This window comes from Wolffia australiana, chromosome 20 (genome assembly GCF_029677425.1).
Source record: "Wolffia australiana isolate 7733 chromosome 20, ASM2967742v1".
Taxonomy (NCBI): domain Eukaryota; kingdom Viridiplantae; phylum Streptophyta; class Magnoliopsida; order Alismatales; family Araceae; genus Wolffia; species Wolffia australiana.
In genome coordinates, this window is record NC_135854.1 from 1,842,635 (window position 1) to 1,855,161 (window position 12,527).

Genomic DNA, 12,527 nt, shown 5'->3' on the forward strand with positions numbered 1-12,527 from the left:
CATAGAGAAAGAGAAAATAAGAGACCGCTGGAGAGGGCACAAGGCAGAGCGAGAGAAAGGCATGCAGACTGATAGAGAGAGCAATAAACATAGAAAGACAGTAAAAGACAGATAGAGAGATATAAATCAACAGACACAGATACATGAATAGAGATATGGAGAGAGGGAGAGCAATATAGAGAGAGAATGAATTAATTTTGCATTTAATGGACTTTAATTATGTTTAATTCTGTTTATAATTAAGCAAAATTAAGTTAAAATTTAATTTTGATATTAATATTTTCGGTCAAGATAATATTGATTATTTTATCAAATCAATTCAGATTTTCACTATTCAAATTAGGCTGATTTATGAAGACAAATTTTATGCCTTAAAAATTGGGAATTAATTAGCAAGAAATGGATTTTTAAAATTGGACTTGAAGATGGACGAATTTTTCTATGAAATTTTAGATTTCGGTATTTAGATGTTTAAGATGGAGAGAGACATGCAGAGTTTTTTCTTTTTTCGAGGAAATTAAGGAAGACATGCAGATAGATAGAAAAATAAGTAGATTGATAAAAATTATGGATGGATTGATAGAGAGAGAGTGAGAGACTTACAGAGAGAGGGTATGTGTGTTCCTCATGAAGGCCCCGAGGCAGAAGATGAATCAGCAGGTTCGGTTTGGGGCACATTTGACCTGATGGCAGCAGTTTTATTGCTATCCGTGGAGCTGCCATGACGGAAGCCGAAGATGCCAGCAAGACCCCGGCCTCTGGCAAGCTTCTCTATCTCAGCAAGCCGTTCATTGAGAACCTCGATCTCTCTCAACAACTCCTCGTCTTTTTCCCTCAGTGCCTGGATTTGAAGATATAGTTTATAATCATCTAAAATTCCCATGAATGTACAATAAATATTTGAGTCAGAAATAAAATATCGTAGTCTGTCTCATTACTTACATTTAATTCCTGTTTGCGCATCTCCTCTTTCCTAGCTTCTGACCTGGCGCTTCTTTGCACCTCATAAATTACAGCTCCCCCGGCAACCTACGTAATCATACAAAATTGATTAATTTTAATTTGGATCGGATGAAATATTATCGAAAATGAAATTCTCAGTTTAATTTTTTTGATAAGAACTCCAGAGGATTTTTGTTTTTAGCTCACCACAAAGACAAAAATCTCCCCGAAAAGATCAACAGCCGCCTGAACTGCTTTTTCCTCATTTAGAGGGCGAATCTCAACATCCGTCGCGTGCCCATAAAGTTTTCTTTGGATGTTAGTACTAAAACGATGGTTGGCCTGAAATAAGGAGGAGAAAAGATGAGTGAGACAATATATGAGAATCAACTTATTACCAATATGAACTAAAAAGTAGAAAAAAATAAAGCAGAATCTATAAATTATGGTAGAATAAGAAGATACAAGGAAGAGGAGAAGAGATGGACTGGAGAAGCCAAGAGAGACAATCCTCTTCTGGATCACGCGTGAACACCATTAGCTCCCAGCCTTCCGTTGTGATATGAACCCCCAAGTTTGTATTGGGGAGAGGACGAAAAGGGAGGAAGAAGACGCCGGAATGGATAGTGGCATGGGTTAAGGGAATGACGGGTGGACTTTGGCCAGACGAAGAGGCAGGCGAAATGGGTGTTGCCAAGAAGGTAACAGCGGGAAGAACATCACCGGAGAGCCAAACAACATCCATTGATACTTCTTGGCAGCCCTCCTAAAGGGATAGAGGCCCTATTTAAAGGAATTACATAAGGGCCAAATGACTAAATGCCCCTATTGGGATGAAATGACAAAATAGACCTAGATAGGATGGGGATTGTATCAGGTTGCAAGCAACTGCGCCATCTAGAACTGCTTGAGTTCAAATCTTGTTTCCTAAGTTCTCAGCTCTCTTGTATGTATACACTTCCATCAAGTTCTACCTTTTGAGCATGTATATTTGACAGCCTGGATGCGCGTTCTTTCTTTAAGTTCTCTTGAAAAACTTATCAGTTTCCCTGACGTCAGTTTATGATTCATGCATGAACTCTTTCATCAAAGTATTTGCCTTATGTCAGCTAAGAGTGATGAATTCTTTTTCTCAAAGAAGAATGATAAGAGGATTTGAAACGAAGATTGATCCACATAAATAATGTTTCCTCAATGAGCCGAATAAGTTAAATGATTTTATGATAGGATCTGGAGTCGAATATACGACTTATGTCCACTCTTGCTCTACAGGCTTGATGTTATCTTCTGGCGAGCAGAGACCGTCGTCGATCTTTCGTCCTCCTCTCCCTTTCCATTTTTCTCTCTTAACCCAGGAATCCTCTCACCTCTCCCGCAACCTCTCTATCTTATGAATGTGGAACAATCTTTGAATAGAAACGTTAATCAAAGTGAACATTTTGGGCAATCCTTGAATTTGAAGTGTTAGGTCATGGAGGATACTTAGTAGGGTTTAAGCTAACTACTGGGCCCGAGGCCTTGTACTCTGTAATAGCCTAACCCTAGGAGATATTAATAAAAATAACTACTTCAGGCCCAACATGGGCCTTAACTTCCACTACGCGCCCATTAAGGGCCCATTAGTGTAGGCCCAGTAGGGCCTAATATATGTTGGGCCTGACCACAGTCAGGCCCAACTCTCCAACAGCTGAAACCCAGCCGTTGGAGAGTCCAGCTGCTTTAAAAGCAGCTGGACCTCTCTGTTTCAAACAGTCATATTCAAAATATATGACCGTTGGAAACAGGGAATATTCCTTAGGAATATTCCCTTTCTAACAAGTCAAGTTTTTCTTCTATAAAAGGGGGCCCAGTTCAGCAATAAAAATTATTCCTTCTTGCCCCAAATTCTTCTCTTCTTTTTTCTCTTTCCATTAATCACATGGTATCAGAGCAAGGTTTGATCTGAACCTAGTGCAGCCCTGATTGAAGCCCTGATTGAAGTCTCCATTAGAGCGATTTTCGGGTCTATGATCTCCGCGAGCAAGAGCGGACGCTAAAGCAGGGAAATCTGACGGTCTACACCTATTCGGCCAGGCTGAAGGCGATTTGGCGGGAATTAGATCTCCTGTGGCCCACAGGTGATAAAAATTCCCCCTCATACCTCCGTGAAGTAAAATTCAGAACTCTGCAGTTTCTGATGGGCCTCAATTCCGAGTACGAGACCCTCCGAAGTCAACTGCTACACCGGGAAAGATTTCCCACGCTAGCAGAGGCAATTTCAGAGCTCCAAGGAGCAGAAAGCAGGAAGAAATTGGGTAGCAAGGGAGGGGAAACCTCCAAACCTACCGTTGCTGCTCACTTAGCGAAAAAGGAGTCTCAACCTGGGGCACCACCACAGCCTGTGGCACCATCTTCTCAGCAAGCCAAAGCCCCTCCAAAGGAAGGTAACACCTCAGAACTTATCTGTGGGTACTGCAGAAAGCCAGGGCACATCAAGCGGGACTGCCGAAGGCTGGCGTGGAAGGAGGAGCAGATCAAGAAAGGGACCTGGAACCCAGGTCAGAAGAAGAAGGCCTACGTGGCCAGCGAAGGCGACCAACCACCCTCCACCGAGAAGGAGGAATCAGGGAGCGACATTCAGAAGCTTATTCAAGCGGAAATAAGCAAAATCCTGCAGAAGATGAGCTCAACATCCCTCGTGCAGTCTGGTAAGTGTTTCGCATTTACCACTTTTACAAATACTAAATCAATTTCAGTATCATGGGTGTTGGATTCAGGGGCGACAGATTACATGTCACCCCACAGGTCCTTATTTCAGACTTATGAGTCTGAGAAGGGGAATCTTAAAGTTTTTACCGCCAATGGTGGAGTCCTACGGGTAGAAGGAAGAGGAACAATCCTCATTAAAGGAAAAATCTTGCAGGGTGTTCTTCACGTTCCTGAATTAAAGGCAAATCTTTTGTCTCTAATTCAGCTAGTGGAGAATACCGGGTGGCGGTTCTCCTTGGATTCTGACTGCTGTTTTTTATGTGTAAAGGACACCAGACAGAAGATTTCATCTGTTAGCCGGAGAGGTGGTCTTCTCATGCTAGATGAATCACGGGAAGGAGAAGGGCAGTCGATGGTCTATACTGCCCAGAGCGAGGAGCGGGTCATACTTCTTCATAGGAGACTAGGACACCCCTCATTTCATATCTTAAAACAGTTGCATCCTCATATGTTTAAAGGAATTCCTTTTGAAATTTTAATTTGTGAGAGTTGCCAATTCGCGAAACTCAAACGATCCCCATACGTCAGTACGAACCACAGAGCCTCCTCGGCCTTCGAGTGTGTTCATAGTGATGTATGGGACCCCTGCTCCATATCTGGTTTATCCCACCAGAAATGGTTTGTTCTCTTCGTAGATGATTTCACAAGGTATACATGGGTATATCTAATGAAATCCAAGGCAGAAGTACCATCTATTATTCTGTTATTTTGCGAAGTGATTCAAAATCAGTTTGGGAAAAGGATTAAATGTTTGAGATCAGACAACGCCAAGGAATACTTCTGTGGAGAAGTAAATAACTACATAGAAATGAAGGGAATTGTTCATCAATCTTCATGTGTGAATACTCCTCAGCAAAATGGGCTTGATGAAAGGAAAATTGGCCATATTATGACATCGGCCAGGGCACTCCTATTTCAGGGAAATTGCCCTAAACATCTCTGGACTGAGGCAGTAGCTACGGCCACACACCTCATAAATAGGACAGCGTCAAAGACATTGGGACTCAAGGCCCCAATCGACCTATTATCCGCTGAATTTCCTAACATAACATTAAAGACTAAGCTGCCGGCCAAAGTATTTGGCTGTGTTGTGTATGTTTATGTCCACAATGCAGGTAAATTGGATCATCGGGCAGTAAAGTGCGTATTTTTGGGCTACTCTACCACGTAGAAAGGGTATAAGTGCTACCATCCGGAGTCAAGGAAAGTGTACATCTCTGCAGATGTAAGATTCGACGAGGTCAGGATGTTTTATGAGACAACAGACAGATCCGGGGACTACTTGGAATCAGAGGAAGGAGATGCCGAAGGTATGTAGTTTAGTTGTTTTTCCCATAGGGATAGTGCAGAGGAACTTGAAGAGGGCACTGTGCGGTTGTGGAAAATGAGGGACCACGCCCGATAGCCAACGCCATAAGTGAAGAACAAATACCAGCAGAAGAACCAAACCGAAGCAACTATGGATGGCCGATTGCGGTTAGTAAAGGAACCCGGAAGTGTACGAAGACCAAACTCTATCCGGTAAGCAACTATGTCTCCTACAGTCGTTTTTCCCCAGAATACACTCAGGTTGTGCAGGCTATGATAGCTGTGTCTATCTCAAAGAACGTCAGAGAAGCTCTGACATCCTTAGAATGGAGAAAGGCAATGGACGAGGAGATGGAAGCACTTAAGAAGAACGGCACCTGGGAAGTAGGCCCTCTCCCTATGGGAAAAAATGTAGTAGGTTGTAGATGGGTCTTTACGGTTAAGTACCATTCAGATGGGTCAATTGCAAGACACAAAGCCAGATTGGATTGACTACAATTGCAAGACACAAAGCCCAGGGGTATACGCAATCATATGGGATTGACTACAGTGAGACGTTTGCCCCGGTCGCAAAACTAAACACGGTCAGAATTCTGATTGCACTAGCAACAATCTACAAATGGAAACTACACCAGTACGACGTGAAGAATGTTTCCTACATGGAGAACTTGAAGAGGAGGTATATATGGCACAACCTCCTGGATATCAGGTAAGCGACAAACCCAGCGACGTCTGCCGCCTCAGAAAGTCCCTATACGGACTTAAGCAGTCCCCCAGAGCATGGTTCGGTAAGTTCTCTCGGGCCATGTTGACAGCAGGATACTTGCAGAGTGAAGGAGACCATACACTTTTCATAAAGCACGGTAAGGAAGGTAAGGTAGCAATATTAATTGTTTATGTGGATGACATAATCATAACAGGGAACGATGACGAAGAAATTCAGAACCTTGAAAGGTACCTGTCTTCATCATTTGATATTAAATCGCTTGGACTTCTAACGTATTTTTTAGGAATTGAAGTGGCATACTCAGGGACTGGGATTGTACTGTCTCAGCACAAGTACATTCTAGATTTGTTGAAAGAAACCGGGAAGCTGGACTGTCGTCCAGCCGCCACACCAGTCGACATTAATGTCAAACTGAAGGCACAACAGCATGAGAAGGATGCTCCGGTGGACAGGACCTCGTTTCAAAGGCTCATTGGTAAACTCCTATACCTCAATCATACGAGACCTGATATTGCGTTTGCAGTTAACTCCCTGAGTCAGTTCATGAACGATCCACGGGAGTCTCATCAAGGCGCAGCAAACAGAATTTTAGCCTACCTGAAGGGAACTATTGGACAGGGACTGTACTTCCGGACAGGAGGTGAGCCTAGTGTTACTTTATACACTGACTCTGATTATGCAAGGTCCTTTGAAGACAGCCGCTCTACCTCCGGGTACTGCAGCTTCCTCGGTGGCAACCTTGTTACATGGCGCAGCAAGAAGCAAAAGGAAGTTTCCCTCTCAAGTGCCGAAGCAGAGCTTCGAGCCTTGAAGAAGGGAGTCTGCGAGGGCATGTGGCTCCAAGGCATCCTGAAGGACCTACGCTTATATGACGGTAAAGGTATGATTTTGCAGTCAGACAGCAAATCAGCCATTGCGATGGCGAAGAACCCCGTCCAACATGAGCGCACGAAACACGCACGAGTGGCCAGGCATTACATCAAGCAGAACATTGACGAAGGACACATAGTCCCGCAATATGTTCCTACGTTGGAACAGACCGCGGACATCTTCACGAAGGGCATCCCACGCCCACAATTCCAGGTGTTAGTGTCCAAGTTGGGCATGATCAACATCTATACCCAACTTGCGGGGGGGTGTTAGGTCATGGAGGATACTTAGTAGGGTTTAAGCTAACTACTGGGCCCGAGGCCTTGTACTCTGTAATAGCCTAACCCTAGGAGATATTAATAAAAATAACTACTTCAGGCCCAACATGGGCCGCCTAACTTCCCACTAAGGGCCCATTAAGGGCCCATTAGTGTAGGCCCAGTAGGGCCCATATATTAGGCCCAGTAGGGCCTAATATATGTTGGGCCTGACCACAGTCAGGCCCAACTCTCCAACAGCTGAAACCCAGCCGTTGGAGAGTCCAGCTGCTTTAAAAGCAGCTGGACCTCTCTGTTTCAAACAGTCATATTCAAAATATATGACCGTTGGAAACAGGGAATATTCCTTAGGAATATTCCCTTTCTAACAAGTCAAGTTTTTCTTCTATAAAAGGGGGCCCAGTTCAGCAATAAAAATTATTCCTTCTTGCCCCAAATTCTTCTCTTCTTTTTTCTCTTTCCATTAATCACATGAAGAGATACTCCCGTCAGGGTCATATCATCCAATGGATATGATCTTCTGGTGAAACATGGATTGCATCAGGACAAACAAAGAATGAACATTGATTGCAGCTCGATCGAAGAAAATTTACCCTTCACTAATGAACAGAAAGAAAATTGTGTCCCGAGTTCATAAAAAGCAGACTTATCTTGTAGGTATGATGTAAGAGCCCGGCCTAGGCCTATATCGGACCATACACCGATCATGTGGCAGTCCCATGAGGGCCATGGGCGGACCACATACTTTAAATTTGACAAGTCATGGTTACGAGAAGGGGGTTTCAAAGAGGAGGTAAAGGACATATGACGGACATATTCGGAGCAGGAGCCAGGGGCGAGCAGATTGGCATCTCGCATTGATGGGCTGAGAGATCACTTGAAAAGCTACAGAGGGAGGATAAGGGAGGCGAGATGTAAAGTGAGAGTCGAGGACCTCACAAGAATTAGAGAACTGGATGAGTTGGAGGACGGTCGGACATTAATGGGTGTGGAGATTCAGGAGCGAAAGAAGTGGAGATGTGTGGTGGCAGAGGAGGATAGGAAGGAGGAAATGGATTGGAGACAAAGATCCCGGAAGCTATGGCTAAAGGAGGGGGATGCAAACACGAGGTTTTTTCACCTTGCAGCAAATGGCCGAAGAAGAGTGAATCAAATATTATCAGTGCAGGTCGGTTGGCAAAGGGTTACAGGGACACAGGCAGTGGGTCGAGCAATGGCGGAGCACTTTAGATCGATGTCACGGCAGGGGGGTCGGAACAGTTGGCGGTGGACGGGACAAGGGGCGTCTCAGTTATCGCAAGGGCAGAGAGATGGTCTGGTGCGGCCTTTTGATATGGAGGAGGTTCGGGCAGCTATGGCAGGGCTGAATGGCGAAGGCGCCCCAAGACCGAACGGCATACCGGTGTTTTTCTACAAGGAGTTCTGGAGTGAGGTTAAAGATGATGTGTTCGCCACATTGGGGGAGCTCAGGAACCCTCAAGCTAATACGGAAAGGATAAACAAATCCTTCTTATTCTTACTGCCGAAGCGGCAAGGAGCAGAGAATGTAGGCGACTACCGGCCCATATCGTTATCCAACTCCATATATCTTATTGTGGCAAAGGTACTGGCTAATCGATTACAAGGGGTACTTGGGGACTTGGTTGGGACGTTTCAGTCTGATTTTGTTCGGGGGAGACAGCTGGTTGATTGTGCAGTCCTGGCAGGGGAGATTATTGCTTCGTGGAAGAAGAATGGAACCAAGGAGCTCATGTGGAAGGTAGATTTTGCGAAGGCATATGATTCTTTGGATTGGCGGTTCCTATGGGCAGCGTTACGAAGGAGGGGTTTCCCGAAGGAATGGATCAAATGGGTGAAGCGATGCGTGACATCTCAGTCGTTTGCCGTGTTGGTAAATGGACGCCCAGAAGGGGGGTGGATCAGACCGCAGAGAGGGCTCAGACAAGGGTGTCCACTAGCGCTGATGCTTTTTGTTCTGGCAGCTGATGTACTAGCCATAAGTACTTATTTGGTATGTGGAAGGGGTTGTACTAAAGGTTTTCAGACGCCGAGCCAGCCATTGGGCATCCCTCTGCTACAATATGCCGATGATACACTGTTCTTCATCGAGGGATCGGTGGAGGAGGCCAAGAATTTGGCAGCACTCTTGCGGGTGTTCGCAGAGTGTTCGGGACTGCACATCAACAGAGGAAAATCGGAATTTGTGGGTTTCGGCCTCTCGATGGAGGAGGAGACCCGGTGTGCAAGTGCGCTTGAGACGCCAGTGGGTTCACTGCCTATGAGATACCTGGGGCTACCCCTGTTGGTTGATAGCCTACAACAAGCAGACTGGCAACCAGTGGTGGAGAAGGTGGAGAGACAGTTGGAGGGGTGGAAGCAAAGAGTCTTGTCGCAAGGGGGGAGACTAGTGCTGCTGCGATCGGTATTATCAGCAATTCCAACTTTTTATCTATCTGTGTTTAAAATCCCGATGGGTGTTGAGAAACGCCTGAGCGGGATCATGCGGAGATTTTTTTGGAAGGGGGCAAATGCGGGGGAAGGACGGGTCATGGCGCTGGTGTCATGGAATGACATCTGCATGCCAACTAAACAGGGGGGACTTGGGGTGCCTGACCTAAATACACTAAATGTGGCATTATTGACGAAATGGGTTAGACAGATTGTGGGACCGGAGGATGACTTGATTAAGGAGGTGGGGAGGGACAGATACGGATCCAATTTGGATTGGGAGAAGATGATGCGTAATGTGCGAGGGGAGTCGGCTTTTTGGAGAGGGCTGAGGAAGGTATGGACAGTGGTCAAGGAGTTTTTCCGGGCTCAATTGGGGAATGGCACCGGCTTCAGAATCTGGACGGACAATTGGTCGTCGCATGGACGACTCTGTGATCTGTTTCCTCGCCTATATTCCCTTACCCGTCACCGGCATGCCTTGGTGGAAGAGTGTTGGGATGGAGTGTGGTGTCCAACTTTTGCGGCCATCTTATCTAGTCAACGGGTGGAGGATTTCTTACGCCTTCAGCAAACTCTGAGCAACTGGAGGCCAATGGAGGGGACGACAGATGGGTGGGTATGGGCATCGGGTCCGTTCTCCAGCCGAGGTGTTTACCAGATTTTGAGACCACACCACTATGAGGACCCAATCATCTTCAGGGCAAGTCGCTCAATTTGGAGGCAAAAGATTCCCTTAAAGGTTAGGGTGTTTGTATGGTTGCTCGCCAGGAAGCGGACAATGACCCATGTGAGACGGCGAAGGTTCTTCCCTGCTGAATCCCACTATGCCTTGTGTGTACGGAAGAGGAAGAGGAGTGCGATCATCTGTTCTTCCAGTGCCGGCTTGCTCGGGCGCTGTGGGCTAGCCAGGGGCTGGCAGAGGTTACGTCGAGCTCGCAGCTATGGGCCACACTGCCGCGGTGCAAGCAGGGGACTGACAAGGAGCGGAGGCTAAGATTCGTGGTGCTTTGGGCGATATGGACTCACCGCAACGAGGTCGTTTTCAAGGGGGCGGCAATGTCGGTGGAAATGGCAAAAAATGATGTTGAGAGACTGGTTTTTTGTTGGTTTGGTCCTGGATGAGGGGATGGATAGGGGCGGAAGGATGGGCTTTTTGGCCTAGACCCGTCCATGTGTACGGAGGGTCACCAAGCTGGGTGATCTTCTATATTATTCAAAAAAAAAAAAAAAAGTCTTGTAGATATGATCAAAATATGAGAAAGAGATGGCCTTTGAACTAACAAAGAAATGATTGCAGATTGATCGATTCCACCAACGAATGAAATGAGAAGTAAAGAGAAGAAGAATGAATTGACGATTCGATAAAAAGGCGAAACAGAAATTTCATCTGAACTAACAAACAAAGAACTTCTGTCGCAATTTGATCCATAAAAGTCCATTTCAGGAAAAATTACGTTTCAGTAATGAACGGAATGAATTTTGTCTCCTGAGTTTTAAAAAGCTGAATGATCCTGAAGATAAGATCAAAAACCTTTGGACTTTGAACGTAGCTTGATCCATCAAAGTACATTCATGAAATTGTAACTTTCTTTCTCAAATGGACAAAATGAAAAACATCTCCCGAACTTAGTATAAACAGAATGATGCTAGTAATATGATAAATGTGAAACGGACATTCGCATCTGAGCAATCAAAGAACCAATCACAGCTTGATCCTTAAAAGCACAGTCATGAAAAATTACATTTTCACAAATGAACGGGACGAAAATTATGTCCTTAGTTTAGATAAGGCAGAATGATTTGAAAGATATGATCAAGAAAGGAAACGAAGATTGCACCTAATACCGAACAAAGAACTTCGATCTCAATTTAATCTAAAAAAGTACATTCATGAAAAATTTAACAAGTGAGAAGTGCCTCCGGAATTTAGACGAAGCAGAATGATCCTGATAATATTCACAAGGGAAATCCCAAAAAATAGGAAAAGCGATATTTTTATTGAAGAGTTTCTACCTCAATGAACTTCGTAGAACAGATACGTGGGCAGAAGTGAGGAAGAGGGGTCCGAAGGAATACCTGGGCTATGGAGATGATTAAGCTGCGAAATTCGGGGTGCTTCCCGGCTTCCGCTTTGAGCCTACTAGCGATGGGCTTGCTGACCGTCTTCAAAACCAGCGCGCCGAGCTTCACCAATGGCAAAACCATGGTCCACCCGCAAACTCAGAACAGCGACGATTCCGAATCCGTTGACCGAGGAAAATGAAACAAAAGGACCGATTCCGAGGTTTTCTTGGGGGAAAAGACAGCGCAGAATGAAGATCTTTGAAAGATCTGATCGAAAATCAAGGAACTTTTCGCTTCTCTTGCGATCTCGACGCGCATCGATGAAGATTCGAGCTCCCCGGTCGCGATCAATCTTCTTCCCAGACGACCAATCAGTTGAAGATTTTTCCCAAAATCGTTGACTTCAGTGGCCAAAACCCCTAAACTACTCAATTTATACAGTTGGGATCCGTAATAGTAGAGGAGGACGGATGACGTTTCGTCATCCGTCCATTCAAAAAATGTCATCCATCATCGTCATTTGTCATTTATCATTAGTCATTCGTGATTCTACGTGGTTGTTCTGTTCTGTTCATTTTAAAAGAACAAAAAGTTCGCACAAAAGCATCGCACATGTTTATTTTCTTTTTTTAAACACGAACAAAATTCGCACAAATTCACTCATCCGCACGAAATTAGAACAATATTCGTACAAAGCGAACAAAAGAACCACACACGGGTCTGTGTGATGTTCTGTTCGAATTATTTTTTGTTCTGTTCAGAAAACCGAACAGAAGTAACAATGCTCACAAATTTGCACAAAACAAAACAGAACGATCACGTCTGTTTGTGATGGATGATGGATGATGAAAAGGACTGACGAAAGTCGGCGGACGACGGATGACATTTTTCGATGAAAAATTTATAAATATATTAATAAAAACTGTAAAATGACATCCGTTATCTGTTCCCAAGGTCCGAGGTTATGGACTTGGACGGAGGCGTTGGTCGAGCTGGTGTAGAGCATGGTGATGTGCCCGTCGAGGAGGAGCGTGGCGGAGCCAGTCCAGATGTCGTTGGCATCATACCAGCGGTCTGGGACCAGGGTTAGAGGCAGGTGCAGCCATTGGACCAGGTCGGGGGACACCGCGTGGCCCCAC

General features: G+C 45.2%; 1 protein-coding gene across 1 annotated transcript; it reads right to left on the minus strand.

Moving 5' to 3' along the window:
* Positions 1–537: 537 nt before the first annotated feature.
* LOC144716218 (uncharacterized) lies at positions 538–11,801 on the minus strand. The gene is made up of 4 exons (XM_078591311.1): positions 11,401–11,801; positions 1,150–1,284; positions 943–1,029; positions 538–841 (listed from the first exon to the last, which is right to left on the minus strand). Exons 1-4 carry the CDS (start codon positions 11,527–11,529, stop codon positions 626–628), a joined length of 567 nt encoding a protein of 188 aa, XP_078447437.1. The 5' UTR covers positions 11,530–11,801; the 3' UTR covers positions 538–625.
* Positions 11,802–12,527: the final 726 nt, after the last annotated feature.